This window comes from Elephas maximus, chromosome 9 (genome assembly GCF_024166365.1).
Source record: "Elephas maximus indicus isolate mEleMax1 chromosome 9, mEleMax1 primary haplotype, whole genome shotgun sequence".
NCBI classification, from domain to species: domain Eukaryota; kingdom Metazoa; phylum Chordata; class Mammalia; order Proboscidea; family Elephantidae; genus Elephas; species Elephas maximus.
The window spans coordinates 60896829-60924783 of record NC_064827.1 but is presented as its reverse complement, the minus strand read 5'-3'; the positions used below and the strand labels follow the sequence as shown (position 1 = coordinate 60924783).

The window sequence follows — 27955 nt, the reverse complement described above, 5'->3', positions numbered from 1 at the left end:
AACTATCGTCACCTGGAAAAAGAGGTTTTATCTCTAATATAGGCCTAAATTACAGTGTCCTAATGGCCTTAAGCAGATTTGTTTGTGTAATCATTATTATATACTACTTTTATACGTTAATCTTATTTATTTGTTGTTATAAAATGTATATATAATGCAACATTTGTCAATTCAACATTTTTCCAGTGTTCAACGTAGTGGTATCAATTACATTAATCATGTTGTGCAGCCATCACCCATGATCGTGCCAAATTACTCATTGCTTCCTAAACAGTGACTCCCGCTTTCTTCATCCCTCCCTCCCCTGGTAACCACTGATAAACTTTGGTTTCTATACATTATGCACTACTTTTAAATGTAAGATCTGACATTTTGGCACATACATTTTGGGGGCTTGTTGAATATTTGTGGCTATGAATCTTTGCTAGATAAAATATAATTAAATTATAAGCAGTAGGATCTTTTGGAATTTCTTTTTTGTTGTGTGGGTAAATTAGAATATGAATTACTTGAGTAATAAAAAAGCCAACTATTTTGAACATATTGGAAGTTTGGAACACTTCGGACTTTTTTTTAAACTATCAAAATCATTTAAATATTTATCTTACTATATTATTGCATTAGGCCCCTAATTGCAGGATTATCTAGACTGGTCATGATATTCTTACAGGATTATGTTTTATAAGTTAGAATTTCCAGAACCTATTTCACACATGGAAACCCTGGTGCCATAGTGGTTAAGTACTATGGCTGCTTACCAAGAGGTCGGTGGCTTGCTCAAATCTGCCAGACATTCCTTGGAAACTCTACAGGGCAGTTCTACTCTGTCCTACAGGGTCTCTGTGAGTCGGAATCAACTCGATGGCAGTGGGTTTGGTTTGGTTTTTTCTTTATTTCATATAAAGTAAAAAGAAATTTTCTCTGATCTGTAACCCAGATATTTGTTTGGAGCCAGGTATTATAACTAAGTTACAGCTACCTTTGGAAAGCCCAGTATGGTGGTTTTCTGTTCTTCTCCAATTAAACCACTTGGGTGTTGATGCTGGACAAGGTTATATTTCTCCATCCCTAGACAAGTAAGGATTGGGACTATAGCCCTAGTTTATACTACCTGGAAGTAGTATAAAGGTGTAGTGTCATATGACCTTCTGTTTAGTTGCCTGTCTTCATTATACTTCTCAGCTTTCATAAAAGATTATCAGTCCTCCCAACATCTGAGCTCACTGTTTAAGCATAATGTTAAGGTAGCATATCACAATATAGACTATCTGAGCTCCTAGTGCTGTAGAGAGAATACAGATATGACTCACTGCTGCTCAAATCTTATCAGAGCCTTGGATTAGAGAAATAATATTTATGGAGGATTGCTTGAAATATGTTCACCTTTAAACACTCTACAATTTACTGTAGAATTAAGTGAGACCATTGAGAACTATATACTTGGACTAAGTTGTTTTTGTTCCTCAAAGAAATACATTTACTAAATCATACTTTGACATTATTATCTAGCTACCTTGAAGAACACTATAAAAGTAAAACCCTTCATGTGAAATTAAGTTCTCAAACTCTAGGTAGCAAGCCATATGAATCACATAGCTGCCTTGGACATTTTTAGTGGAGAGCTTTCTCACTCCTCTAAACCAAAAACCAAACTCATTGCTGTCGAGTCAATTCTGAGTCATAGTGACCCTATAGGGCAGGGTAGAACTGCCCCATAGGGTTTCCAAGGCTGTAATCTTTACGGAAGTAGACTGGCACATCTCTCTCCCATAGAGTGGCCGGTGGGTTCAAATTGCTTACGTTTCAGTTAGCAAGCCGAGTACTTAACCCCGTGCCACCAGGGATCCCCTCACTCCTCTACACCTCTTGAAATCAAGGGGCAAATTAGGTTGTCCTCCCTTCCTTCTGTCTCTACAATAGTAGGGGAAGAAAGGTTTGTGGGGGTCTGGCTGCTTGCCCTGCTCCCACCCAAGTATCTGTATTTTCTCCTAACTTCCAGTTTGCTATGACCTCCTCAGTAGCAAGGTATAGAGTTTAAGGCGTAGCCCTTCCCCCTGGGCTTTAATCCAGAAATAAATTCAGTATAGCGTAATAGGTGGTGTAGTAGAGATACACAGTAGTGGCACAAAGAATAGAGACTGTTACTCCTAAGCTGAATATTGAAAAAAAAAAAAAAAAAACAATAAGTAGGAGTCTGCCAAGTACAGGAAGTATAAAGGGCATTCTAGACAGAATTAAGAGCCTGGAGGAATGGCCCACTTGGGGGTGCTGCAAATAGTTCTGTGTGGCTACAGTGAAGAGTACAAGGTGGTAAGTAACACGATTTAAGCCTGGAGAAGTAAGCAAGAGCCAAATCATGAAAAAGCATTTTAAGCTACACACAAAAAAGTTTGGGTTTTATCCTGTAGATGACAAGAAGCCATTTAAACAATGATGCTGTTGGGTTATATTTGTCTTTTAGAAGGCTAAATCTGGTGGCAGTACAGAGCCATTGGGAAGTTTGGAGAATAAGAGGCAGAAACAACGTAAGACAATTACTAAACTGCCCATCAGTCTAATGGTACTAATATAAAATTAGAATTAATATGCACATTAAACATAAAGTATGTGAATTTGATGTTAAACATTTTTTATTATTTATTTTATTACCCAAATATTTATTGAACATATGATCTACATAAGTTACTATACCAGGTGCTCTACTGAAGTAATTCACACAACTCAGTGTACAGTGGAGTCAGCTGGAAAGCTTTTTAGGCATAGAAATTCCTGGGACACAATCTAGATTTACTGAATATGAGTCTTCAAAGATGGGTCTCAAAAATCTGTATGTTTAAAAATTTCCCGTAGTGAGTCTGAACTTAGGCACTGCTGTTTTAGCAGGTATACAGATTAATATGTATAAATATCATGGATCCAATCCTGAAAGTTTATAGACTAGTGAGGTTGATAAGTCACATATATAAATAACCAGAAACCAAGTACAAAGTATTACATTGGATAAAAGTTGTACAGATAAAATACCAAGAAAATTCCAATGAAGTGACATTTTAACAAGACTAGCATATAAGTATTGATCCTGGATTTAGAAAGAATGCAATAGCATTCAATGAGCAATGTTGTTGTTGCTGTGTGCCATAGAATCGATTCAGACTCATAGTAACCCTATAGGACAGAGTAGAACTTCCCCCATAGAGTTTCCAAGGCTATAATCTTTACAGTAGCAGACGGCCAGGTTTTTCTCCCGCGGAGCTGCTGGTGGATTCGAACCACCGACATTTTGTTTAGCAGCTGAGTGCTTAACCACTGTGCCACCAGGGCTCTTCAATAAGCCATAGGGGCAGGAAAAACTAGGATATATTCAGAGAATATATAGAATATATCCAGTCTATTGGTGTTAATGTAGCTTAAAAGAGACATTTGGTACATATTTTTCAGTTTTACTCAATTTTAAGGTTTTTGTTAGTTGATATATTTGATCAAAATCAAAAAAGGATTGAAGGAAAGTTTAACTTTCTTTATCTTGACTCATATTTCCTTTCAGTGTTTTGCCATGGAGTTTCCCAAAGGACAAGAAGGCATTTTTTCTTTATACTTTTGTTTTTAACAGGATATTTGTCAAATGCAAAAGAAGTCTACAAGAGCATTTTGGGCTCCTATTTGGATGACATTTGGAGACAGCTGGAGATTTTACATTTTACTAGAAAAAAAAATCCTGAAACCAACCACAAGATACAAGAATTGCAATGTCAGATTCTAAGTTGGATGCAAGTTCAACAGCAATTTAAGGTTAACTTTTAGAATAAAGCAGATAAAGTAATCAGTTTAAATAAGAATTAGATATGATATTTTTGCATTTAACTTTGAAAATGTGAAATAGTCTATACTCTTTGGCCCATTGACAGTTTTCTCCTTAAGTAGGTTAACAGAACAGAATCAGACCAACAGATAAGATGATTTGCATCTTACTCATATGTCTTGAATTAAAAAGTACTTTAATTTTGATTATACAGAGTTTTCTAAGGATTGGTTCTCCAGTTGTCAAAGATTTTGCCTGGTACTTCTAAGTCCATGAATGTATGTACAAGAATAGAACTACAACCATTTATTTTTAGATGTTGAGCCAGAATCTCATATGATTCTATTTTTTAAAAAAGCAGTTAATTTTGCCTTGGAATTTATTTACTCACCTTACCTCAAGTATATTAAGGTTGTGTTAATAAAGATTTAAGAGAAAATGCTTTTAAAAAATCTTTTTTTCAAGGAGAAAAGCACTTCAAATAGTTTATACTAAATCTGGATACAAATTTCTATGAACTTTTCTTCTCCACCCTCCCCTAGATCTTTATCTCCAACTTTATAGTTTCTTCGGTAACTTGCTTAAGTCATTAAAATAAATTAAATCATTGAGTAAGATGTTTAAAACCGAAACTGACTTGCTGTCCACCCCCTGCCAAAAAGAAAGAAAAAAAAAAAAAAACCGTAATGGTAGGTAGGAAAATAGAGCAGCAACTCATTGATTTTCTAAAAAAAAATTCAAACATGTCTGGGTTAAATTTAATAATACAGGCAGAGACAACTTATGTATTGATAGGATAACCTATATGAGAATACTTCAGGAATGCTAAGAACGCTACCCCAAAATATTTTATTCATGGATGCTTGATCTTACCAGAATTTATTCCTTTGTGTTTAAGTGTTGACATCTTTTCAAACACAAATACTTACTTTGTAATCTTGTTATTAATGGTTTCATGTAACCAGTTAAGTTTGTTATTTTGTCATTGTGGCTAAACTGTGGAAAAGAATAACCATTCAGATATGCATATGTACAAAATCCTTATTTTTGACTAGGTGCTGATTATAATAAGAATGGACTCAGATGGTGAAAAACATTTACTCATTAAAATGCTTAACAAAATAGAAGGTAGGAAGTTTTAAATATCAAATGTATTGATCTAACTAGTTTTTTTAAATAAGATATAATTCATATACCATAAAACTCATGCTTTAAAAGTATAGTGTTCAGTGGGATATAACCAGTTTTTAAATCAATCTGAACTATAAGTTTGCAATATAAATATACTATATATTTGTTATTATTAATAATTGAACACTTTTTATTGATTGCCTACTAGTTGCTAAATAATTCTGGATACTTACAGCAACTCTGTGAATAGATTTTATTAAGTCAGTTACAAATAAAGAAACTAAACTTCATAAAGGTGACGTGGCATCCCAAAGCTTTTAGATAGTCAGTGAGGGTGTCAGGGTTTGAACCTGTCAAGTAAAGTAAACATGAAACTCTTCATTATTACATCACACCTTGTCAATTTTACAGTTTACAAAATACACTAATAGAATGTACAATTTATTTGAACTAGAATTAGCTATTCTTAAATTGATGTCTACCAAAATAAACTGTATATGTGGATACAGACTTTTAAAAATGTATTATATTCTATTAAAAATAAGTAAAGTAAGAAATTTAAATTATAATTTAAAAATAGGAGTAAATCTAAACAGATAGTATCCAATAAGTCTTCCATTTCTTATACAAAAAAAAAAGCACTCCTACCACATAAAATTCAGTCTCTTGATATTTCGTTATGTACTTAAATATTTGGCTGAAGAAAATAGTAAAATCCACCATGAATTTTAGCAAAATAAAATTATCTGCGTGGAATTGGTGAGTGTTTAAATTTTATTACTTTAAAATTAAGTTTCGATCCATTTCATTATTTCATATAATAAATTCAGAATTTCCATGTTCTTCATACACACACATACTCCAGGAATATTGCTTATGATAAGAACTTTGTGATATCCGAGACTTAGAAAGATATCTTTATCCAGCAAATTATATTTTAAGCAGTCTCCTCAAAGACCTTTAATTCATTTTTATGGAATCGAAGTATATGACACATCAAAAAAAGTGCATATGGGTAAGAACACTGAAGAAACTTTTTTGTATTATTCTTTTTTCCAACAGGTTTAACAGTGACAGTCCTATATTCAAATGAAAGAAAAGATTCCCTGGGATCTAAAGGTGTTTTAAATGGGTAAAAATGTATTTCTTCATTTATGAGGAACAAACACACCAATTCCACAGGAAAAGCAAAATTTCTCCTAGAATTTAAGTTTAATAAAATCTGAGATTAATCAATGTCTCTACCCTCTTCTTGAAAAATGCTTTATATAGAACATGTTAACTGAGCTCATTGCCTGTGTATTACATGTAATTGTTGTCCAGAATTTTAGTTTCATCTTGTTTTTGTATCCCCAAATTATCATTATTTATTATTGGTATAGGAAGTGCTTCTTTTACTTTTGTTTTTACCAGTTTCTTTGCTCAGCATTGTTTTTTCTTCTGGGTTCTCCATCTTCCTGAACTACATTCTTTAGAAATTCTTTCACTGAGGGTCTGCTAATGATGAACTTAGTTGTTGACTTATCTGAAAATATCTTTATTTTGTTTTATGTTATTTTTATTTTTTTTCTTATATTAGGATACAAATAATAAAAAGAGATGTAAACAAATAGTAGCCCATAAAAGCTAGACATAAATAATTTTAAAATTTTATAATGCCCTAGATAGAAAGCAGTAATGAAGAATTTTAATTACAGTAGGTGCTATATTGTATGAAAGTTGAAGATGAGAAAGCTAAACTTAAGATATTAAGTGTTCATCTTTGTTGTTGTTAAATCACTTTTGAAGCCCACTGAGAAAAAAAAACCTCATTTCAGAGTTGTCAGATAATATTCTCTTATATAGATTCTCAAAGATTAAAACCTTACATTTATATGAAAATGAGATTTTTATTAATAGTACTCAGATAAGAAAATTAGGATCCCTTGCATTTGAGGGTTAAAATAGTCCGCAGTTTTTTATATACTAAAAAAAAGTATGATCATCAAAAAGAAAGATAAGAAGAGATAAACATAACTGGAGAGCAAATTAACAGAAAATATACCAGTGCCTTTCCAAGACGCCTAGATGAGAGAAGACTAAACTAGCCAGAAACAGCCATCATTTAGCCTTCAAGTAAATAACACAAATATAATTCCACTTTTTTGGCCTTCTTTTGTCTTCAGTACCTGTTCCTGTGTAGTTGTACACAATCAATATGTTGGAGCAGATTTCCCCTGGAATAGTTTCTCATTTGTGGTGGAATACAATTATGCAGAGAACTCCTGTTGGACAAGGCACTGTGAGAAGCTGAATATTCCTTACATGGCCTTTAAAACAATTCTTCCAGACACAGTTTTAAAGAGTAAGGCTATGAACCACATCCTTTTTTGCTCCATTAAAATGAAAAACTTTGTTTTCTGCTTGTTATCTATGAAAAGAAGATAAGCTATGGCATTAGAAGACTTGAGTCTAATCTTTAGCCGCACCTTGAACTGTGTGACCTTGGGGAAGTCCTTTAACTATGTCCTACCTAACTTTCCTCAGTTGTAAAGTGAGCTTTACTAATTATATTTGCTATCATCCCTTGATATAATTTCTAAGTTTTACTTGTAATAGCACAATTTTATTAGTTATATCAAATTATAATCTAATAATATTATGCACTAGTACTTTTGGTTTTCAGAAAAAAATTATGTTGACCGATTCAGAAAAATTTTAATATGCACCAAAAAATTATCCACAAATACTTAGAAAAGAGTCTAAAACCACCTCATATATCATTTGGTTTCTTTGTGTTTCTCAGAAGTGTTTCACATGACTAATGTTGTGAAATCTCAGGTTCATTAAACAAAAAGCCCATACGTCTTTAGTTCCAGTTCCTCTCTCCTTCAGTACTTTCCATAAGTTACATTCTATCCATCTCAAGTTTGAATGGGAAGTCTGAATAGATTCGGAGCATTCCAACTCAATTCTAAAAATCAGTCACCATAATTATTTCTTTGAAATCTCTGATATGTAGAAATGAATGTTAAATTAATGAAAAAATGGGCCCAAGAAAGGATAAAAGATAAGTATTCTATAAATCAAAACCGAACCAAACCCATTGCTGTCAAGTTGATTCTGACTCATAGCGACCGTATAGGATAGGGTAGAACTGCCCCATAGGGTTTCCAGGCAACACCTGGTGGATTTGAACTGCTGACCTTTTGGTTAGCAGCCGAAGTCTTAACCATTATGCCACCTAGGTTTCCAAGTATTCTATAGTTATAGTTTTATAGCTTAACTAGAACAAATGTCTGCCTTGAGCATTATGCTCTTTTAAGAACTATCTGTATGGGATCAAACTGACAACAGCAACTCGAAAGATTAGATAGGAACCTTAGGGGAAAATGAATTTATGTAATGGAAGAGGAACTACTCAGAAAAGGAGGGAGAGAGTGGTTGCTTACATACCTCATAGAATGTAATCAATGTCATTAAATAGTACATTTAGAAACTGTTGAATTGGTGTATCTTTTGCTGTGTATATTCTCAACAACAACAAAATAAAGAAGGAGAATGAATTGCTGGGTCAAATATATACACACATTTAAAGTTTAAAGAATATTGCCAAATAGTCTACCAGAAATGTTGTCCTAATTTATATGTATGCAGAGTGTGAGAGTATCCTTTTCCCCATATCCTTACTTTAAACCAAGCCCGTTGCCCTCAAGTTGATTCTGACTCATAGCGACCCTATCATTGTCACCCTATAAGGCAGAGTAGAACTGCCCCATAGGGTTGCCAAGGAGCAGCTAGTGGATTCAAACTGCTGACTTTTTTTTTGGGTTAGCAGCCAAGCTCTTAATCACTGCACCACCAAGTCTCCATCTTTACTATAAAAAAAAAAAACTTGTTGGCGTTGAGTCAATTCTGACTAGGTAAAAAAAAAAAAATTGTAGGTATTATTAATCTTTTAAATCTTTGAAAAAGTTATAGGCAAAAAATATTTTATTACTGTGCATATCTTTATCTTCAAATGTGCATATCTGTATCTTAAAATGTGAATTGATTTTGTATAGCCATTCTTTTGTAAATTGCCTATTTATGTCATTTGCCCATTTTTCTATTGAGGTATTCTTGTCATACTGATCTCCAAAATGCTCTCCCTATGGATTATTGTGTGTAATTTAAAATTTTCATGTAAATCAGTATATATTATACAGCAAATGTCCAGTATATACTTAGGTGAATACAGAAGGTTTTAACTTTTTAGGTAGAGTGTGATCATCTTTTTTTCTTTAAGTGAGTGTACGTGTGAGTATAAAAAAAAAAATAGGCAAGCAGATATATAGAAAAAAGTCTGGAAGTATATACTAAGCTCTTTTATTTCTAGGTAGTAGGATAACGGGTTTAGGATAACATGGGACCCCTGGTGGTTCAGTGGTTAAGAACTTGGCTACTAACCAAAAAGTCAGCAGTTCGAATCCACCAGCTTCTCCTTGGAAACCCTGTGGGGCAGTTCTACTCTGTCCTATAGGGTCTGTATGAGTAGGAATTGACTCAACGGCAACAAGTTTGGGTTTTTGTTGTTGTTTTTAGGATAACAGGATTTTTATTCTTCAGGCCTTCTGATTTTTTTTTTTGCATAATGAATAGATCCTATTTTTATACTACACTGTGAACATACACCTATTACTCTCATGTTGAGTGAAAAAAGAGAGCTGAGGGATAAGAAAAATTAAATATTTATAAGTTTTCTCTTATTTAGGAAGCACCTCGCTGGATAGATTTAGTGGTTTTCTTCTGGAAATTCAGATTCCATATGTGTTTTTTGCATCTGAAGGACTTCTTAATACTCCAGAAATTCTTCAGCTGCTAGAATCCAAGTAAGTTATTGACTATATAACTTTAGCAAAGATATATGTATATCCTGATAGGCTAATATTTTGCTATATATTTAGCAGTATTTCTCTCTGATTCAAGCTGGGAATTATATTTGATAAGAATAGTTTTCTAGAGAGCTTATGTCAGTTTATACTTCTCTCCCTATACTACATCTTCATAATTATTGAATATTACTTTAGCAATTTTATGGACAACAAATAATGATAAAAGATATTTCATGACTGTTTAAATTTGTATTTTGCATTTCTCTTGTTACCAGCAAAATGTATTTTGTTTGCATTTGTCTTGCATTAATTATGTAGGTTTTTTTCCCTTCAAATTATGTATTCACTTCATTGGGTCACTGATAATATTGAGAATAAGTATTCTTGTTTTGTTGTTGTTGTTAGGGGCTGTCGAGTCGCTTCTAACTCATGGCAACCCCATGTACAACAGAATGAAACGCTGCTCAGTCCTGTGCCATCCTCAATCGTTCCTATGTTTGAGCTTATTGTTGAGACACTGTGTCAATCCATCTTGTTGAGGGTCTTCCTTTTTTTATTGACCTTTTTTTTAGCAACCATGATGTCCTTCTTCAGGGACTGGTCCCTTCTGATAACAAGTCCAAAGTATATGAGATGAAGTCTCACCACCCTCTCTTCTAAGGAGCATTCTGGCTGTACTTCTTCCAAGACATTTGTCTTCTGTCTTCCTTATTCATTGTGCAGCTTTCGCATGTATGTGAGGCAACTGAAAACACCATGGCTTGGATCAGATGCACCTTAGTCCTCAAAGTAGCATCTTTGCTTTTTAATACTCGAAGAGCTCTTTTGCGGCAGATTTGCCCAATGCAATGCATCATTTGATTTCTTGACTCTAATTCCGTGGGTGTTGATTGTGGATCCAAGCAAAATGAAATCCTTGACAACGTCAGTTTTTTCTCTGCTTATCATGATGTTGCTCATTGGTCCACTTTAGGGGATTTTTTTTTTTTTTTTTTATGTTGAGGTGTAATCCATACTGAAGGCTGCAGTCCTTGATCTTCATCAGTAAGTACTTCAAGTCCTCTTCACTTTCAGCAAGCAAGGTTGTGTCATCTGCATATCACAGGTTGTTAAAGAGTCTTTCTCCAATCCTGATACCATGTTCTTCTTCATATAGTTCAGCTTTTTGGATTATTTGCTCAGAATACAGATTGAAGAAGTATGGTAAAAGAATACAACCCTGACATACACCTTTTCTGATTTTAAACCAGATAATTTGTTTGAACGACAGTCACTTGGTCTATGTATAGGTTCCTCATGAGCACGATTAAGTCTTCTGGAATTCCCGTTCTTAACAATGTCATCCATAATTTATTATGATCCACACAGTCGAATGCCTTTGTGTAGTCAATAAAACACAGGTAAACATCTTTCTGGTATTCTCTGCTTTCAGCCAAAATCCGTCTGACATCAGCAATGATATTACTCTTTGCATATCCTGTTCTGAATCCAGCTTGAATTTCTGGCAGTTCCCTGTCAAATTTCTGCTGCAGTAGTGTTTGAATTATCTTCAGCAAAATTTTACTTGTAATATTAATGATATTGTTGGATAATTTCCACATCTGTTAGATCACCTTCCTTTTTTTTTTTTTTTTAGTGTTTGAATTATCTTCAGCAAAATTTTACTTGTAATAGTAATGATATTGTTGGATAATTTCCACATCTGTTAGATCACCTTTCTTTGGAATGAGTATGTATATGGCTCTCTTCCAGTCAGTTGACCAGGTAGCTGTCTTCCAAATTTCTTGGCAAACTGAGAGAGCACTTCCAGCATTGCATCCGTTTGGTGAAACATCTCCATTGTCATTCCAGTCAATACCTGGAGACTTGTTCTTTGCCACTGCCTTCAGGGCAGCTTGGACTTCTTCCTTCAGTACTGTCATGGATTGAATTGTGTCTGAAAAAAATATCTGGGAACTTGGTAAGGCCATGATTCCCAGTACTGTGTGATTGTCCACCATTTTCTCTTCAGATGTGATTTTCCTGTATGTTGTAAATCCTACCTCTATAATGTTAATGAGGCAGGATTAGAGGCAGTTACGTTAATGAGGTAGCACTCAATCTACACGATGAGGTTGTATTTTAAATCAGTTTCTTTTGACATACAAAAGAGAGAGGTGAGCAGCGAGACAGGAGGACCTCATGCCACCAAGAATATAGTCCCAGGAGCACAGTGTGTCCTTTGGACCCAGGGTTCCTGCACAGAGAAGCTCCTCAGCAGGGGAGGATTGATGATAAGGAACTTCCTCCAGAGCCGACAGAGAGAGAAAGCCTTCCCCTGGAGCTGATGCCCTGAATTCGGACCTCTAGCCTACTAGACTGTAAGGGAATAAATTTCTGTTTGTTAAAGCCATTCACTTGTGGTATTTCTGTTATAGCAGCACTAGATAACGAAGATAAGTTCCACTGCTTCTTGATCATATGCTACCTCCTGAAACGGTTGAACACTGACCAATTCTTTTTGGTAGAGTAATTCTGTGTATTCTTCTATCTTCTTTTAAGCCTTCCTGCATTGTTCAGTATTTATTCCATGTCATTGTTGTTGTTAGGTGCCATCGAATCAGTTCCTACTCATAGCAACCCTATGCACAACAGAATGAAACACTGCCCAGTCCTGTGCCATCCTTACGATAGTCATTATGCTTGACCCCATTGTTTCAGCCACTGTGTCAATCCACCTCGTTGAGGGTCTTCCTCTTTTCCACTGACCCTGTACTTTACCAAGCATGATGTCCTTCTCCAGGGACTCATCCCTGCTGACGGTACGTCCAAAGTATGTAAAACGCAGTCTTGCCATCCCTGCTTCTAAGGAGCATTCTCGTTGTCCTTCTTCCAAGATAGATTTGTTTGTTCTTTTGGCAGTCTGTGGTATATTCAATATTCTTTGTCAACACCACAATTCAAAGCCATCAGTTCTTCTCCAGTCTTCCTTACCTGACATCAGCAATGATATCCTTGGTTCCATGTCCTCTTCTGAATCTGGCCTGAATTTCTGGCAGTTCCCTGTCAATACTGCTGTAGCCAATTTTGAATGATCTTCAACAAAATTTTGTTTGCATGTGATTATTAATGATATTGTTCTATAATTTCCACATTCAGTTGGATCACCATCTTGGGAATAGGCATAAATATGGATCTCTTCCAGTCACTTGGCCAGAAAGCTGTCTTAACATATTTCTTGGCATAGACGAGTGAGCACTTCCAGCACTGCATCCGTTTGTTAAAACATCTCACTTGATATTCCATCAATTCCTGGAGCCTTGTTTTTCACCAGTGCCCTAAACGCAGCTTGGACTTCTTCCTTCAGTACCGTCGGTTCCTGATCATATGCACCTGCTACCTCTTGAAATGGTTGAACGTCGACTAATTCTTTTTGGTATAATGACTGTGTGTATTCCTTTCATCGTCTTTTGATGCTTCCTGCGTCGTTTAATATTTTCCCCATAGAATCCTTCACAATTACAAGTTGAGGCCTGAATTTTTTCTTCAATTCTTTCAGCTTGAGAAACGCCGAGCGTGTTCTTCCCTTTTGGTTTTCCATCTCCATGTCATTATAATACTTTGTCTTCTCGAGCTGCCCTTTGAAATCTTCTGTTCAGTTTTTTTACTTCATCAATTCTTCTTTTGCTTTAGCTGCTCCATGGTTTAGAGCAAGTTTCAGGGTCTCCTCTGACATCCATCTTGGTCTTTTCTTTCTTTTCTGTCTTTTCAATGACCTCTTGCTTTCTTCGTGTATGATGTCCTTGATGTCATTCCACAACTCATCTGATCTTTGCTTATTATTATTCAACATGTCAAATCTATTCTTGAGATGGTCACTAAATTCAGGTGGGATATGCTCAAGGTCATATTTTAGCTCTCGTGGACTTGCTCTGATTTTCTTCAGTTTCAGCTTGAACTTGCATATGAACAATGGATGCTCTGTTCCACAGTCAGCCCCTGGCCTTGTTCTGACTGATGATATTAAGCTTTTCCATCATCTCTTTCCACAGATGTAGTCAGTTTGATTCCTGTGTATTCCATCTGGTGAGGTCCATGTGTACAGTCGCCATTTATGTTGGTGAAAAATGTGTTTGCAATAAAGAAGTTGTTGGTCTTGCAAAATCCTATCATTTGATCTCCGGCATTGTTTCTGTCACCAAGGCCATATTTTCCAACTACCGATCCTTCTTGTTTCCAACTTTTGCATTCCAATCACCGGTAGTTATCAATGCATCCTGATTGCATGTTTGATCAATTTCAGACTACAGAAGCTGGTCAAAATCTTCAGTTTCTTCATCTTTGGCCTTAGTGGTTTGTGCGTAAATTTGAATAATAGTCGTATTAACTGGTCTTCCTATTAGGTGCGTGGATATTATCCTATCACTGACAGCATTGTACTTCAGGAGGACAAGTTTCACCTGAGCTTCCAGACTAATACAAACTAGGAAGAAAGGCAGGGCAGTGTACTTCTGAAAATAATTAGCCAGTGAAAACATTATGAATATCAGCAGAACATTGTCTGATATAGTGGTGGAAGATGAGCCCTCCAGGTTGGAAGGCACTCAAAAGATGACTGGGGAAGAGCTGCCTCCTCAGAGTCGACCTTAATGAAGTGGATGGAGTCAAGCTTTCGGAACCTTCATTTGCTGATGTGGCATGACTCAAAATGAGAAGGAACAACTGCAAACATCCATTAATAATTGGAACCTGGAATGTACAAAGTATGAATCTAGGAAAATTGGAAATCATCAAAAATGAAATGGAACACATAAACATCGATATCCTAGGCATTAGTGAGCTGAAATGGACTGGTATTGGCCATTTTGAATCAGGCAATTGTATAGTCTACTATGCCAGGAATGACAACTTGAAGAGGAACGGTGTTGCATTCATTGTCAAAGAGAACATTTCAAGATCTATCCTGAAGTACAACACTGTCAGCGATAGGATAATATCCATACGCCTACTAGGAAGACCAGTTGATACAACTATTATTCAAATTTACGCACCAACTGCTAAGGCCAAAGATGAAGAAATTGAAGATTTTTACCAGCTTCTGCAGTCTGAAATTGATCAAACATGCAATCAGGATGCATTGATAATTACTACATTGATTTAGCCCATAGACTCCTTCAATATTACAACTTGAGGCTTGGATTTTTCCTCAGATCTTTCAGCTTGAGAAATGCTGAGCATGTTCTTCCCTTTTGGTTTCTAATGCCAGGTCTTTGGATATGTCATTATAATATTTTGTCTTCTTGAACTGCTCTTTGAAATCTTCTGTTCGGCTCTTTCACTTCATCATTTCTTCTATTTGCTTTAGCTGTTCTATGTTCAAGAGCAAGTTTTAGAGTCTCTTCTGACATCCATTTTGGTCTTTTCTTTCCTTTTAATGACTTTTTGGTTTCTTAATATATGATGTCCTTGATGTCATCCCACAACTTGTCTGGTCTTCAGTAATTTGTGTTCAATGGATCGAATCTATTCTTGAGATGGTCTCTAAATTCAGGTGAGAGATATACATTCAAGGTCCTACTTTGGTTCTCGTGGACTTGTTTTGATTATTTTCAGCTTCAGCTTGAACTTGCATAGGAGCAATTGATAGTCTATTCTGCAGTTGGCCCCTGATCTTGTTCTAACTGATGACATTGAGTTTCTCCATCATCTCTTTCCACAGATATTGTCAATTCAATTCCTGTGTATTCCATTCTGTGAGGTTGACATGTTTTGTTGGTGTTGTTAGGTGCCATTGAGCCAATTCCGACTCATAGTGACCCAGTGCACAACAGAACAAAACACCGCCCAGTCCTGTGCCATCCTCACAATCATTGTTATGTTTGAGCCCACTGCTGTAGCTGTTGTGTCAGTCTGTCTTGTTGAGGGTCTTCCTCTTTTTTGCTGACCCTCTACTTTGCCAAGCATGATGTCCTTCTCCAGGGACTAATCCCTCCTGATAACACATTCAAAGTAAGTGAGACGAAGTCTTACCATCCTTGCTTCTAAGGAGCATTCTGGCTATATTTTTTCGAAGACAGATTTGTTTGTTCTTTTGGCAGTCTATGGTATATTCAGTATTCTCCACCAGCACCATAATTCAAAGTGATCAATTCTTCTTCAGTCTTCCTTATTCATTGTCCAGCTTTCACATGCCTATGAGGCAACTGAAAATACCATGGCTTGGATCAGGCGCACCTCAGTCTTCAAGGTGACATCTTTGCTTTTTAACACTTTAAAGTGGTCTCTTGCAGCAGATTTGCCCAAAGTAATGAGTTGTTTGATTTCTTGGCTGCTGCTTGCATGGGTGGTGATTGTGGATCCAATTAAAATGAAGTCCTCCACAACTTCAGTATTTTCTCCACTTTTCATGATGTTGCTTATTGGTCCAGTTGTGAGGATTTTTGTTTTCTTTATTTTGAGGTGTAATCCATACTGGAGACTGTAGTCTTTGATCTTTGTCAGTAAGTGCTTCAAGTCTTCTTCATTTTCAGCAAGCAAGGTTGTGTCATCTGCATAGTCACGTGTATAGTCACCATTTATGTTGTTGAAAAAAGATATTTGTGATGAATAAGTCATTGATTGGTCTTGCAAAATTCGATCACACAATCTCCAGCATCATTTCTGTCACCAAGGCCATGTTTTCCAACTACTGATCCTTCTTTGTTTCTAACCTTGACATTCAAATCACCGGTAATTATCAATGCATTTTGATTGCATGTTTGATTAATTTCAGACTATAGAAGTTGAGAAAAAGTCTTCAATTTCTTCATCTTTGGCATTAGCGGTTAGTGGGTAAGTTTGAATAATAGTCATATCATAAACTGGTCGTCCTCATAGGCATATTGATATTATCATATCACTGACAGCATTGTACTTCAGGATAGATCCTGAAATGTTCTTTTTGATGGTAAATGTGATGCCATTTCTCTTCACTTTGTCATTCCTGGCATAGTAGACAATATGATTGCCTGATTCAAAATGGCCAATACCAGTACATTTCAGCTCACTGATGCCTAGGATGTTGATCTTCAAGTGTTCCATTTCGTTTTTGACAACTTCCAGTTTTCCTTGTTTTATGCTTCGTACATTCCATGATGCAACTACTAATGGATGTTTACAGCTGTTTCTTCTCATTTTGAATCGTGCCATATCGGCAAATGAAGGTCCTGAAAGTTGTACTTCATCCATGTCATTTAAGTCATGGGAATTGACGTCAGTGGGTTTGGTTTTTTGGTTCTAATTTGAGAAGGCAGTTCTTTCTCAGTTGTATTTAGAGTGTCTTCCAACCTGAGGGATTCATCTTCCAGCACTATATCAGACACTATTCTGTTGCTATCCATAATGTTTTATTTTTCACTGGCTAATTTTTTTTTTCAGAAGTATATCCCCAGGTCCTTCTTCCTAGTCTGGAACTCTGCTGAAACCTGTCCCTTGTGGGTGACCTTGCTGCTATTTGAAATACTGGTGGCATACCTTCCAGCATCACAGCAACACACAAATTACCACAGTACAACAATGACAGACAAGTGGTGGATTGTTGTTTATACCCATTGCTGTTGAGTTGATTCTGACTCATAGCCACCCTATAGGACAGAGTAGAAGTGCCCCATAGGGTTTCCAAGGAGCAGCTGCAAACTGCTAACCTTTTGATTAGCAGCTGAGCTCTTAATCACTACACTACCAGGGCTCCTGGTTTCTTGTACCAAACCAAAAAACCAAACCCACTGCCATCGAATCAATTCTAATTCATAGCAACCCTATTGGACAGAGTAGAACTGCTCCATAGGGTTTCCGAGGAGCACCTGGTGGATTCAAACCGCCAACCTTTTGGTTAGCAGCCATAGCTCTTAACCACTACGCCACCAGGGTTTCTGGATTCTTGTACAGAGGAGTTTAAATGCTGGCTGGGAAACAGGACTATGAAGTTCTAAATGAATTCTCAAGTTTTAAACTTTCAGTTGTCAAGTTATAGGAACGCTGAACATTTTTAAAGCATAAAACACTTTACCACAGTACACAAGTTGTCACAGGAATGTTGGACATTAAGCTGCATATCAAAGAAGGATAATTTTGCTGTGATCTTCGTTAAAATGCAGCTCTATTTTGCGTGCTTTTGCTTTTATAGCTTAAGACTTTAGGGATTCACAGAAAACTGTGAGCTTATAAAAATAGTTAAAATGTTGGCTAATTTTAAGGTAAAAGAAAAGAAAATTCTGATATATGCAAAATTTTTTAGTTTCGTAACAGAATGTTTAGATTTCATAAATTATTAAAGAGCTGGAATAAATTGGTCAAGACATTTGTAATTATAATTTGTGCAGTAATATTTAGCAATACATATCTGAAATAATCTGTTTTATATGTTGAATAAATCATAATTTTATTCCTCAAATTTATAAAGTAGAATAAGTTCATGTATGAAAGAAAAAAACACAGTAATTCAAATAATTTAATATGCAGGAGGACAATACAGCTTTTCTTGAAGCATATTTCTTAGACATTTCATTATTTCACCTAAGAATATTGTATTTTACAGCTATAATATCACACTAGTGGAGAGAAGCTGCAGTGAGTCACTGAAACTCTTTGGAGGTATAGAACATTATGTAGTGGTGACAATTGATGAACACACTGCCATAATTTTGCAGGTAAAACTATACAGTAAAAAATATAAACTCAAATATATTTTAAAATATGTACCCATGTAACTTATTTTTAACTTTTCCATAGAAAGATTAACTATAATCTATTAGTTATGTCTTCCAAAACTTTGCAAATGGGCCATCATGGCGACCCTATAGACTGAGTAGGACTGCCCCATAGTATTTTCCTAAGCTGTATTTTTTTTTTTCAATCTTTAGTAAAGTAGACTGCTACATCTCTCTCCTGCAGGGCAGCCAGTGGGTTGGAGCCGCTGGCCTTTCCGTTAGCAGTCGGTCAAATGAGCCATAAGTGCTAAAATCAACATTTTGGAAAATGACTGTTGACATGCATATTTGAAGCCTTGAAATTTTTAACATATTTTAAGAAGACAAAGGAAATGTTGAATCTTTTATTATTGTATTGACCTGTTTTTAAATACATTTACAGGATAATTATAGTACTGAAAGTTTTAAAAATAAAATTCTTGTTACTATGCTTCTTTAAAGGGGGTAGTACATTAATTGATGAGGACAGTGGTGGTTCAGTGGTAGAATTCTTCACTTCCATGTCGGAGACCCTGGTTCAATTCCTGGGCGGTGCACCTCAAGTGCAGCCACCAGTGGGCTGGGGACCATGATCTTGGGGAACATCTAGCTCAATTGGTATAACATAGTTTATAAAGAAAATGTTCTACGTTCTACTTTGGTGGGTAGCCTCTGAGGCCTTAAGAGCTTGTGAGTGGCTGTCAAAGATACTCCACTGGTCTCATCCCGTCTGGAGCAAGGGAGAAGAAAACCAAAGACACAAGGGAAAGATTAGTCCAAAGGACTAATGGGAAGGACTACCACAGCTTCCACCAGACTCAGTCCAGCGTAACTAGATGGTGCCTGGCTACTACCACCAACTGCTTTGACAGGGATCACAATAGAGGGTCCTGGACAGAGCTGGAGAAAAATGTAGAACAAAATTATAACTCACCAAAAAAAAAAAAAAAAAAAAGACTAGACCTACTGGTCTGACAGGGAGTGGAGAAACCATGGGAGTATGGCCCCTGGACACCCTTATAGCTCAGTACTGAAGTCACTCCTGAGGTTCGCCCTTCAGCCAAAGATTAGACAGGCCCGTAAAACAAAACAAGACTAAATGGGCACACCAGCCCAGGGGCAAGGATAAGAAGGCAGGAGGAGACAGGAAAAGCTGGTAATGGGGAACCCAAGGTAGAGAAGGGGAGTGTTGACATGTTGTGGGGTTGAAAACCAGTGTCACAAAAGAATATTAATTGTTTAATAAGAAAAGAGTTTGCTCTGTAAATCTTTTAAGTTACAATTAAAAAAAAAAAAAAAGGTACAGCCACCACCTGTCTGTCAGTAGAGGCTTGCACATTGCTTTGATGTTAAACAGATTTCAGCAGAGCTTCCAGACTAAGACAGACCAGGAAGAAAAGCCTGGTGATCTACTTCCCAAAAATCAGCCAGTGAAAACTCTATAGATCACAATGGTCTGATCATAGGGTTTCCACGAGTCAGGGGCCGACTTGATGGCAGCTAACAACAATAACATTAATTGATGATTGGCAATATGGTTAAATTAGAATATAAATCAGAATTGCCTCTGATTTTGAAAAGACAGAGAAATTTTCTTCAAAAATCTACATAGGTTGGAAATTAAGATGCATAAATTCTTGGCTGAACCTCGATGTTTCCTCTGTTGAAGTACTAATTACAAGGCAATTAATTTGATGGGTTGGGAGTGGAGAATAGCAATCAGTTTTGATGGGATGGAGTACAAATTAATGGCAAATATTATGGTAAGGTACAAGTCTGAATTATTAACTCTATCAAAAATTACATGTGTTAAAGGAAAAAAGGGACCTAGACCATTAAGTGGAGATTCCTGGTGAGTCTAATAACTGCTAGTTTCCTTATCTTCCTTAAATATAAGTATGCAGACAGTGAGGATTATCCCATAGGTCTTTAAGTACATTTTCTATTGCCTTTGGGAGTAACCATATCCCTGTCCACAAAGGACATTGCCCAAATAGGGGCATCTGTAGGCTGGTTTCTTCATATCTAGGACCTCAGGAGATTCATGAGCCCTCCTTGCTGAAGCTATCATTAGCTGTTTTATGTCTACTGTAGCTTATCCCCAATACTTCCAGTGTGATTTTAATTTTCCCATGAAATGGGAACCCATACCCATGCCTCTTTTCAAGTTATTTATATAGCATGGATTCTTGAGATGTGGGAACAATAGTTTCAAAGTTAACTGTTAAAATCAATGAATTTTTTGTTTTCTTTATTTTCTGGTAGGATCTAGAAGAACTGAATTGTGAGAAGGCATCAGACAATATCATCATGAGACTGATGGCATTATCATTCCAGTATAGCCGTTGTTGGATAATTTTATATTCGAAAAAAACGTTAAATTCAGAGTAGGTAGACATTTTTTCACTCAAAGTCACGTTCCTATTTCTTAAGTTATTTAATCTTCTTCTTTGAATAGAAATAGCTATGCACATTTTCTGCTTGGTCACCTAGTTTCTTTTAAGTCAGGGATTCTCAAGGAAGTGTAGGCATGCCCATAGGAAAACAAATTGGAATCTGGAGATGATACATATTCCCCTGGACTTTCTGTACAAATCATCCTCACTTACCCCCACCTCATTGAGAATTGCTGTTTTAAGTGTTTCACTTATTATTCCATCCAGTATCTTATTAAATACATCAATGAAATAGCAGCTTGTTATACTTTCTTTCATTGATGTGTTTATCTCAAAAATGACCAAAAAAAAATCCATGGGCAAGACACTGGCTTGAGTTATCATTATCTCTCCTTTTTCTCACCTCTAAACTTTCTGAAAGCACTGCTTCCGCTTTATCCTTTTATTTTTCACAATCTGGCTTTTCTGCCTTGCTCTATGATGATCTCTGTCTCTCAAAGATCACTCATGACCTTCTCATGGTCATCTTCAAAGATATTTTTATCTTTGACTACTCTGAAGTATTTAACATTGTTGTGTGTGCTTTCTTTAACTCTTCAGTTACATGAGACTTGATCTTCTACTTCTCTAACTACTCCTTCTCTGTATTCACCTCTGCTTTCTTGTCCCAGTCTCCAAATATACCTGTTATGGGTTCTCTTCTCTCTCCCATTCTGTCCATTGGAAATCTTATCTACTCCCGTAGCTTCAGTCATCATCTCTTTGCATATTAATTATACATTTATTTCTGCATCTGCAGTCTCCGGAATTCCTAGCATACATCTCTAATTTCCTATTAAATATTTCTACCCTGATATTCCACAGGATTTCAAATTTAACATGTTCAAATAGAAATTCCGCCTATTTCCTGTCCCCTCCAAACCTGTATCTCTTCTTATCTGCCCTTTAGCTCTTTATGATACTACCTTTCTTTTAGTCACCAAGACTGGAAAACAACTATAAATCCCATCACTGGACTTTCTCTTCCATTTATCCCTCCCCTTCCATTTGTATTACCAATATCTTAGTTTAGACTCTCATTATTTTATTTGGAATATGGTGGCACAGTGGTTAAAAGCTCAGGCTGCTTATCAAAATGTTGGCAGTTCAAATCCACTAGCGGCTCCTTGGAAACCCTATGGGGCAGTTCTACTCTGTACTATAGTGTTGCTATGAGTGGGATTTGACTCAAGCAATAGGTTTGTTTTTGGTTTGTTGTTTACAAACTACTGTTTCCCCACTTCCAGATGCCTTTCATGCTCCTCTCCATGATCTGCCATATACTCAATTAGTATTTCTAAAACCAGGTTCTAATTGTTTCAATCTGATAAAAAAATAAATAAAAATCTTCACTGACTTCTCCATTATCTACTGAATTCATACAAACAACTCACCCTAATATTCAAGGTCCTCAGAATATAATCCCAACCTACATTTTCAGACTTACTGTTCACTGCTTTCCATTTCAACCAAAAGGACTGCTCATCAGCTTTTAAACGTGCTCCTTCTTTCCCACTTCCACTTTTACGCATACATTTCTTTCTTCCTGCAATTCCTCTACTTCCTCCAACTATTTCATCTGGTGAAATTGTGCCTATTCTTCAGGAACCGTTCCCAGATACCACTTTTTCTGTGCAACCTTTCCTCAACACCCTACCCATGCACACAAACAGACAGGTATTGAGATGTGGCCTTTTCGTCCTTAGCTTTTTTTTTTAACCTTATTTTGTTTTGTATTATCTTTCTGGAGTACTTGTCCTATAGCACTGAGCACATTGCTTTCAGATGATAGGTGATTGGTAAATATTCCTAGGTTTGATCAATGAATTTCTTCTATCGAAGTACAAACTATCCTTACTCATATCTTGTATATCCCTGTGGTATCACATACATATATCAGTCATGGTAGAAGTTTTAAAGATATTCTTTAATTTTGAGAGTAGTTATGGAGATTTTATCTTCCTTGAAATTCTTTGATTTTTTTTCCCTTATTGACTTTCTTGTTTAACTCCATTTTTGTTCACCTACTGTGCCTAGCTCTTTGTATGCAATTATAGTCGTGTTGGGATAAGTAGAAGTTACAATGTAGTAACCTAAACACCTTGGTTCTTATTCCTTCTCTTAGTAGCAAGTAACCTGTAACAAGTTGATTAACCTAGTTTTTCCTTTCTACCAGAACTAAGAATAAAAATAATAATTCTGGTCTAAAACCTTCATTTTGATGACTTATGAAGGCTGTAAAGCATTTAAAGCTCCTTGGAAGTGTTCTGGATAAATAACTAGATTTGGAAAATTTTTAAAGTTGTTTTTAGGTTACTATCCACCTATAGTTCTAGTGGTGCAATTGAAGTACAGGAGAGAACAAGAGGGGATTTGAATTTATTTATACTCAACCTATTCATGAAAAAAAATTAATTATGTAATACTCTGATATTTTTATGTTTACGATATGAAGTTATCATTTATTCACAATGTTATAAAATATAATAATTTTCAGACTCCCTGATATCTCAGTTTTATATTTTTAGATGATTAGAACATTTTGAAAGTATTTTAATCAACTGAACAAATGAGAAAAATTGAAAATAGAAAAGAAATTATATGGATCACCTTAGTAGTTCATGCTTTTAGTTTGAGACAGTGTGCCAGGGGTCCCCAGGACCACTCCCAGGTTTGACGATTTGCTGGGAGGCCTCGCAGGACTCAGCATATAGTCAAACTGTGACTGTATTTATTACACCAAAAGGATACAAAGAAAAGTCCACAAAGGGAGAAAGCATATGGGGCAACTTCTGGAGGAAACTAGGAGCAAGTTTCCAAGAGTCTTCTCCTAGTACAGTCACACTTAGTACACCACCCCCTCACCCCCCGCAATGAGTTGTGACAACACATGTAAAATGTTGTCTACCAGGGAAGCTCATTAGGGACTCGGTGCCCAGGGTTTTAACTAAAGGCTGGTCATGTACATACTCTGTGCCTAGCACATACCAAAATTCCAGACTCCTAGAAAGAAAGCAGGTGTTCAGCACAAACCAATTTTTTTTTTTTTATTAACTTTTATTTAAATTTTTTATATAAACAGTTTAGGCACAATGAGCCACTCTGGTCAGGGAATGGTGACAACTCTCCTGAAATCCAAGCTTCCAGAAACCAGCCAAAGGCCAACTTTCCAGCAGCCTTTCTAAGGATAGCAGTTTCAGGCTTGCTATGTTAACTCTTTTCTGCACAGGGAACATGTACAATTCAAGGACATTATAAACTATATTGAGGTTCGTCCTTAAAATAGGTCAGCATGTGAAGAAAAGGTTAAGGATATCTTTATGGACATTACTTACAATCATGCTTCATTGAGTCCTTATTAAGTGGAGCACAATTAGGTTTAAGACATAAAATTGTAACTGTTGAATAAACAATTTCTAGACTGCTTTTATATTTTCCATTATAACAAAGATACTGGAATGTTAGATTTTTCTTTACAGTAGTACTTGCATAATATTGCATTGATTTTAGAAACTAGTTGAATTAGAACTCCTTTGGTTGGTATTGACAGAAAGCCACTGTGACTAGCCTAAGCAACAAAAAGGGAATTTACTGGCCATATTACTAAACATCCAGGAGAAGACTTGGCTGGATCCAGAGACTCATCGACACAATGGCGCTCTCTGTTTCTTGGCTCTTCTTTCCTCTGTGTTGGCTTCTTTCTCAGGCAAGCTTTTTGCATAAGGCAGTAGGAATAGGCACCCACAGCCAACATTCACATCCTGCCTGCTTAATAACCATAAGGGGGCGGGGGCATTTTTTTCTCATAGTACAGGAAAGAGCCCCAGGGAGGATTCCAATTAGTCTGGCTGTGGTCATGTACATCTATATTACTTTGGCCAGGGGAATGGAATATTCTAGTAGCTAGGCTTCAGTCATATAACCTTTCCTGGGGCCATGAAGGGGATGGGTTAAACTGCTTTCCCACACCCCTTTCCTCCCAGCATCCCATAGATTTTTTTTTTTAATAATTTTTATTGTGCTTTAAGTGAACATTTACAAATCAAGTCAGTCTCTCACACAAAAACCCATATACACCTTGCTACACACTCCCAATTACTCTCCCCCTAATGAAACAGCCCGCTCTCTCCCTCCACTCTCTCTTTTCTTGTCCATTTCACCAGCTTCTAACCCCCTCCACCCTCTCATCTCCCCACCAGGCAGGAGATGCCAACATAGTCTCAAGTGTCCACATATCCAAGAAGCTCACTCCTCACCAGCATCCCTCTCCAACCCATTGTCCAGTCCAATCCATGTCTGAAGAGTTGGCTTCGGGAATGGTTCCTGTCCTGGGGCAACAGAAGGTCTGGGGGCCATGACCACTGGGGTCCTTCTAGTCCCAGACCATTAAGTCTGGTCTTATGAGAATTTGGGGTCTGCATCCCACTGCTCTCCTGCTCCCTCAGGGGTTCTCTGTTGTGTTACCTGTCAGGGCAGTCATCGGTTGTAGCCGGGCACCATCTAGTTCTTCTGGTCTCAGGATGATGTAGTGGCTAGTTCATGTGGCCCTTTCTGCCTCTTGGGCTCGTAATCACCTTGTGTCCTTGGTGTTCTTCCTTCTCCCTTGATCCAGGTGGGTTGAGACCAATTGATGCATCTCAGATGGCTGCTTGCTAGCGTTTAAGACCCCAGACGCCACTCTTCAAAGGGGATGCAGAATGTTTTCTTAATAGATTTTATTATGCCAGTTGACTTAGATGTCCCCTGAAACCATGGTCCCCAGACCCCTGCCCCTACTATGCTGGCCTTTGAAGCATTTCAGTTTATTCAGGAAACTTCTTTGCTTTTGGTTTAGTCCAATTGTGCTGACCTCCCCTGTACTGTGTGCTGTCTTTCCCTTCACCTAAAGTAGTTCTTATCTACCATCTAATTAGTGAATACCTCTCTCCCACCCTCCCTCCCTCCCCACTCTCGTAACCACAAAAGAATGTTTTCTTCTCATTTTAAACTATTTCTCAAGTTCTTATAATAGTGGTCTTACACAATATTTGTCCTTTTGCAACTAATTTCACTCAGCATAATTAATGCCTTCCAGGTTCCTCCATGTTATGAAATGTTTCACAGATTCCTCACTGTTTATCGATGCATAGTATTCCATTGTGTGAATATACCATAATCTATCCATTCATCCATTGATGGGCACCTTGGTTGCTTCCATGTTTTTGCTATTGTAAACAGTGCTGCAGTAAACATGGGTGTGCATATATCTCTTATTTCTCTAGGCATTCCATAGATTTAACAGTATTGTTAGAGTGGAGGTGGAAACAGTTTTCAAAAGGGTGCTGAATGGACAAAAAAACATGAGTTTGCCACACTAGTATTAATACTGTCTTAGCCAGGTTATTCTAATAACATTATGAAATGTGGAAAACAATGAATTTTTAGCAAATACAATCAGATGTCAAATGAGTAGACATGTATTAATATAATTCTTTTTAGGTATCATCTTACAGAAAAGACACTTCATCACCTAGCACTGATTTATGCAGCTTTGGTTTCAAATGGCCTAAAATCTGAAGAACTGGATGTAAAGGTATCCTTTTGCTATATGTTTGTTCATAAATATTTTTCATAAACCAAAATAATACTGAAACTCAAGTGCCCTATAAGAAGAAACATTAAGTGGGTAAACTAAAAACTCCTTAAAAGCCAAATAAAGAATAGTTTTTGTTTTTAAGTAATATTTTATTGTGTTTTAGGTGAAGGTTTACAGAGCAGTTTAGGTTTCCATTCAATTTCTACACAAATTGTTCAGTGACATTGATTACATTCTTCACAATGCGTGAGCATTCTCACCATTTTCATTCTGGTTGTTTCAGTAGGAACAGTATTAAATTAATAAATATTCTTACCACTTATACTTCTGTTCTAAAAGTCTTTAATGAATTTAAAATCATATTTTATCTTGTGATTACTACTTAGATTTTTTGAAACATGACAGGATATGAATAAAAATAAATATTCTTTGATCAAAAAATGTTCACTTATGAAAGATGTACTAAGTTTTCATCTGCTATAAAATGGAAATCTTATGACATATGAATAGAGTATTATCTTAGTGGTCTCTAAACAGTCTCCTTTCATGGCCCATTTTCAATGTTGAGTCATTCCTCTAAGTTCAGGGCTCAGCACTCTTCTATTCTTACTTCACACTTTTAGCAACTTTTTATTCTCAGGCACCCAAAGAGCTTAACCATAAAGGAAGTATTAGGAAGCTGAAGTACATTTTCTTAAATTAAAATAGTGTTGCTATTGTTATACTAAATGTTATTATAATACAAAAAAAAGTTCTATAGATTTCTTATGAACACTCTTCTTAGAAAAATGCAAAGTACACACACATACAAATTTTTGAAAATAATTTTAATGGATCCCTGGGTCCCCTAAAGTCTAGCCATGAACCTCAGAATCCTTGCCCCAATAAAGTAATATTCATTACGTGATCATAAAATCGTGCTTTTTTAAAAATAAAATGTATATTTAAATGAGTATGTAGGATTTCCTTAAAACATCCAAAATTTAGCAATAAAATAAATTTGGAAATAAACAGTGTCATTTCTGTGCACTCTATGTATATACTTAATATAGTTTAAAGAAAATCCTTCTTTAGAATACATACACTCCGCAAGTGTGTACTAACAGTTTTGTATTTGTTATTTTTGCAAAAGAAAAAATATTTATTTTGTGAGGTTGGTACAGTCTCTGTTTCTTAAGTGTCCACCACTGGACAGGGTATTTACATTTCTAAGACATGGTTGTTTAGCACAGTATTTCTGTATCTACATTAAACTGCTAACCATGAACTATCTTTCTTTCAAATAAATCTAAAAATGAAGGAAAAAAAGACAGACATGATAGGAGAATACAAAGGCTGGTATTTCAGAAGCAGAAGGGACTGAGGAAAAAAACACATGACAGATAAGAAGTAGAGAATATTAAGAAATTGTGTTTTACAATATGTGTAGAAATTGTTGACTAGGAACCTGTTTTACT

The 27955-nt window shown here is 36.2% G+C and overlaps 1 protein-coding gene and 1 long non-coding RNA gene across 3 annotated transcripts in view; one reads left to right on the top strand and one right to left on the bottom strand.

The window, feature by feature from the left end:
• The window catches only part of SHOC1 (shortage in chiasmata 1), a 79259-nt gene that overhangs the window by 41320 nt on the left and 9984 nt on the right, over nt 1–27955 (top strand). Inside the window, exons 14-21 of the mRNA XM_049895478.1 lie at nt 3611–3789; nt 4855–4927; nt 5993–6062; nt 7096–7274; nt 9663–9780; nt 18338–18449; nt 20754–20875; nt 26402–26495. Of these exons, the coding sequence (XP_049751435.1) occupies nt 3611–3789; nt 4855–4927; nt 5993–6062; nt 7096–7274; nt 9663–9780; nt 18338–18449; nt 20754–20875; nt 26402–26495 (947 nt within the window). The remainder of the gene's footprint in view (nt 1–3610; nt 3790–4854; nt 4928–5992; nt 6063–7095; nt 7275–9662; nt 9781–18337; nt 18450–20753; nt 20876–26401; nt 26496–27955) is intronic.
• Nucleotides 1–27955, bottom strand: part of LOC126082685 (uncharacterized) — a 91871-nt gene that overhangs the window by 60815 nt on the left and 3101 nt on the right. For both annotated transcript variants that reach the window (XR_007518616.1, XR_007518615.1), the window contains exon 2: nt 5164–5280. This is a non-coding gene — a long non-coding RNA (uncharacterized LOC126082685). The remainder of the gene's footprint in view (nt 1–5163; nt 5281–27955) is intronic.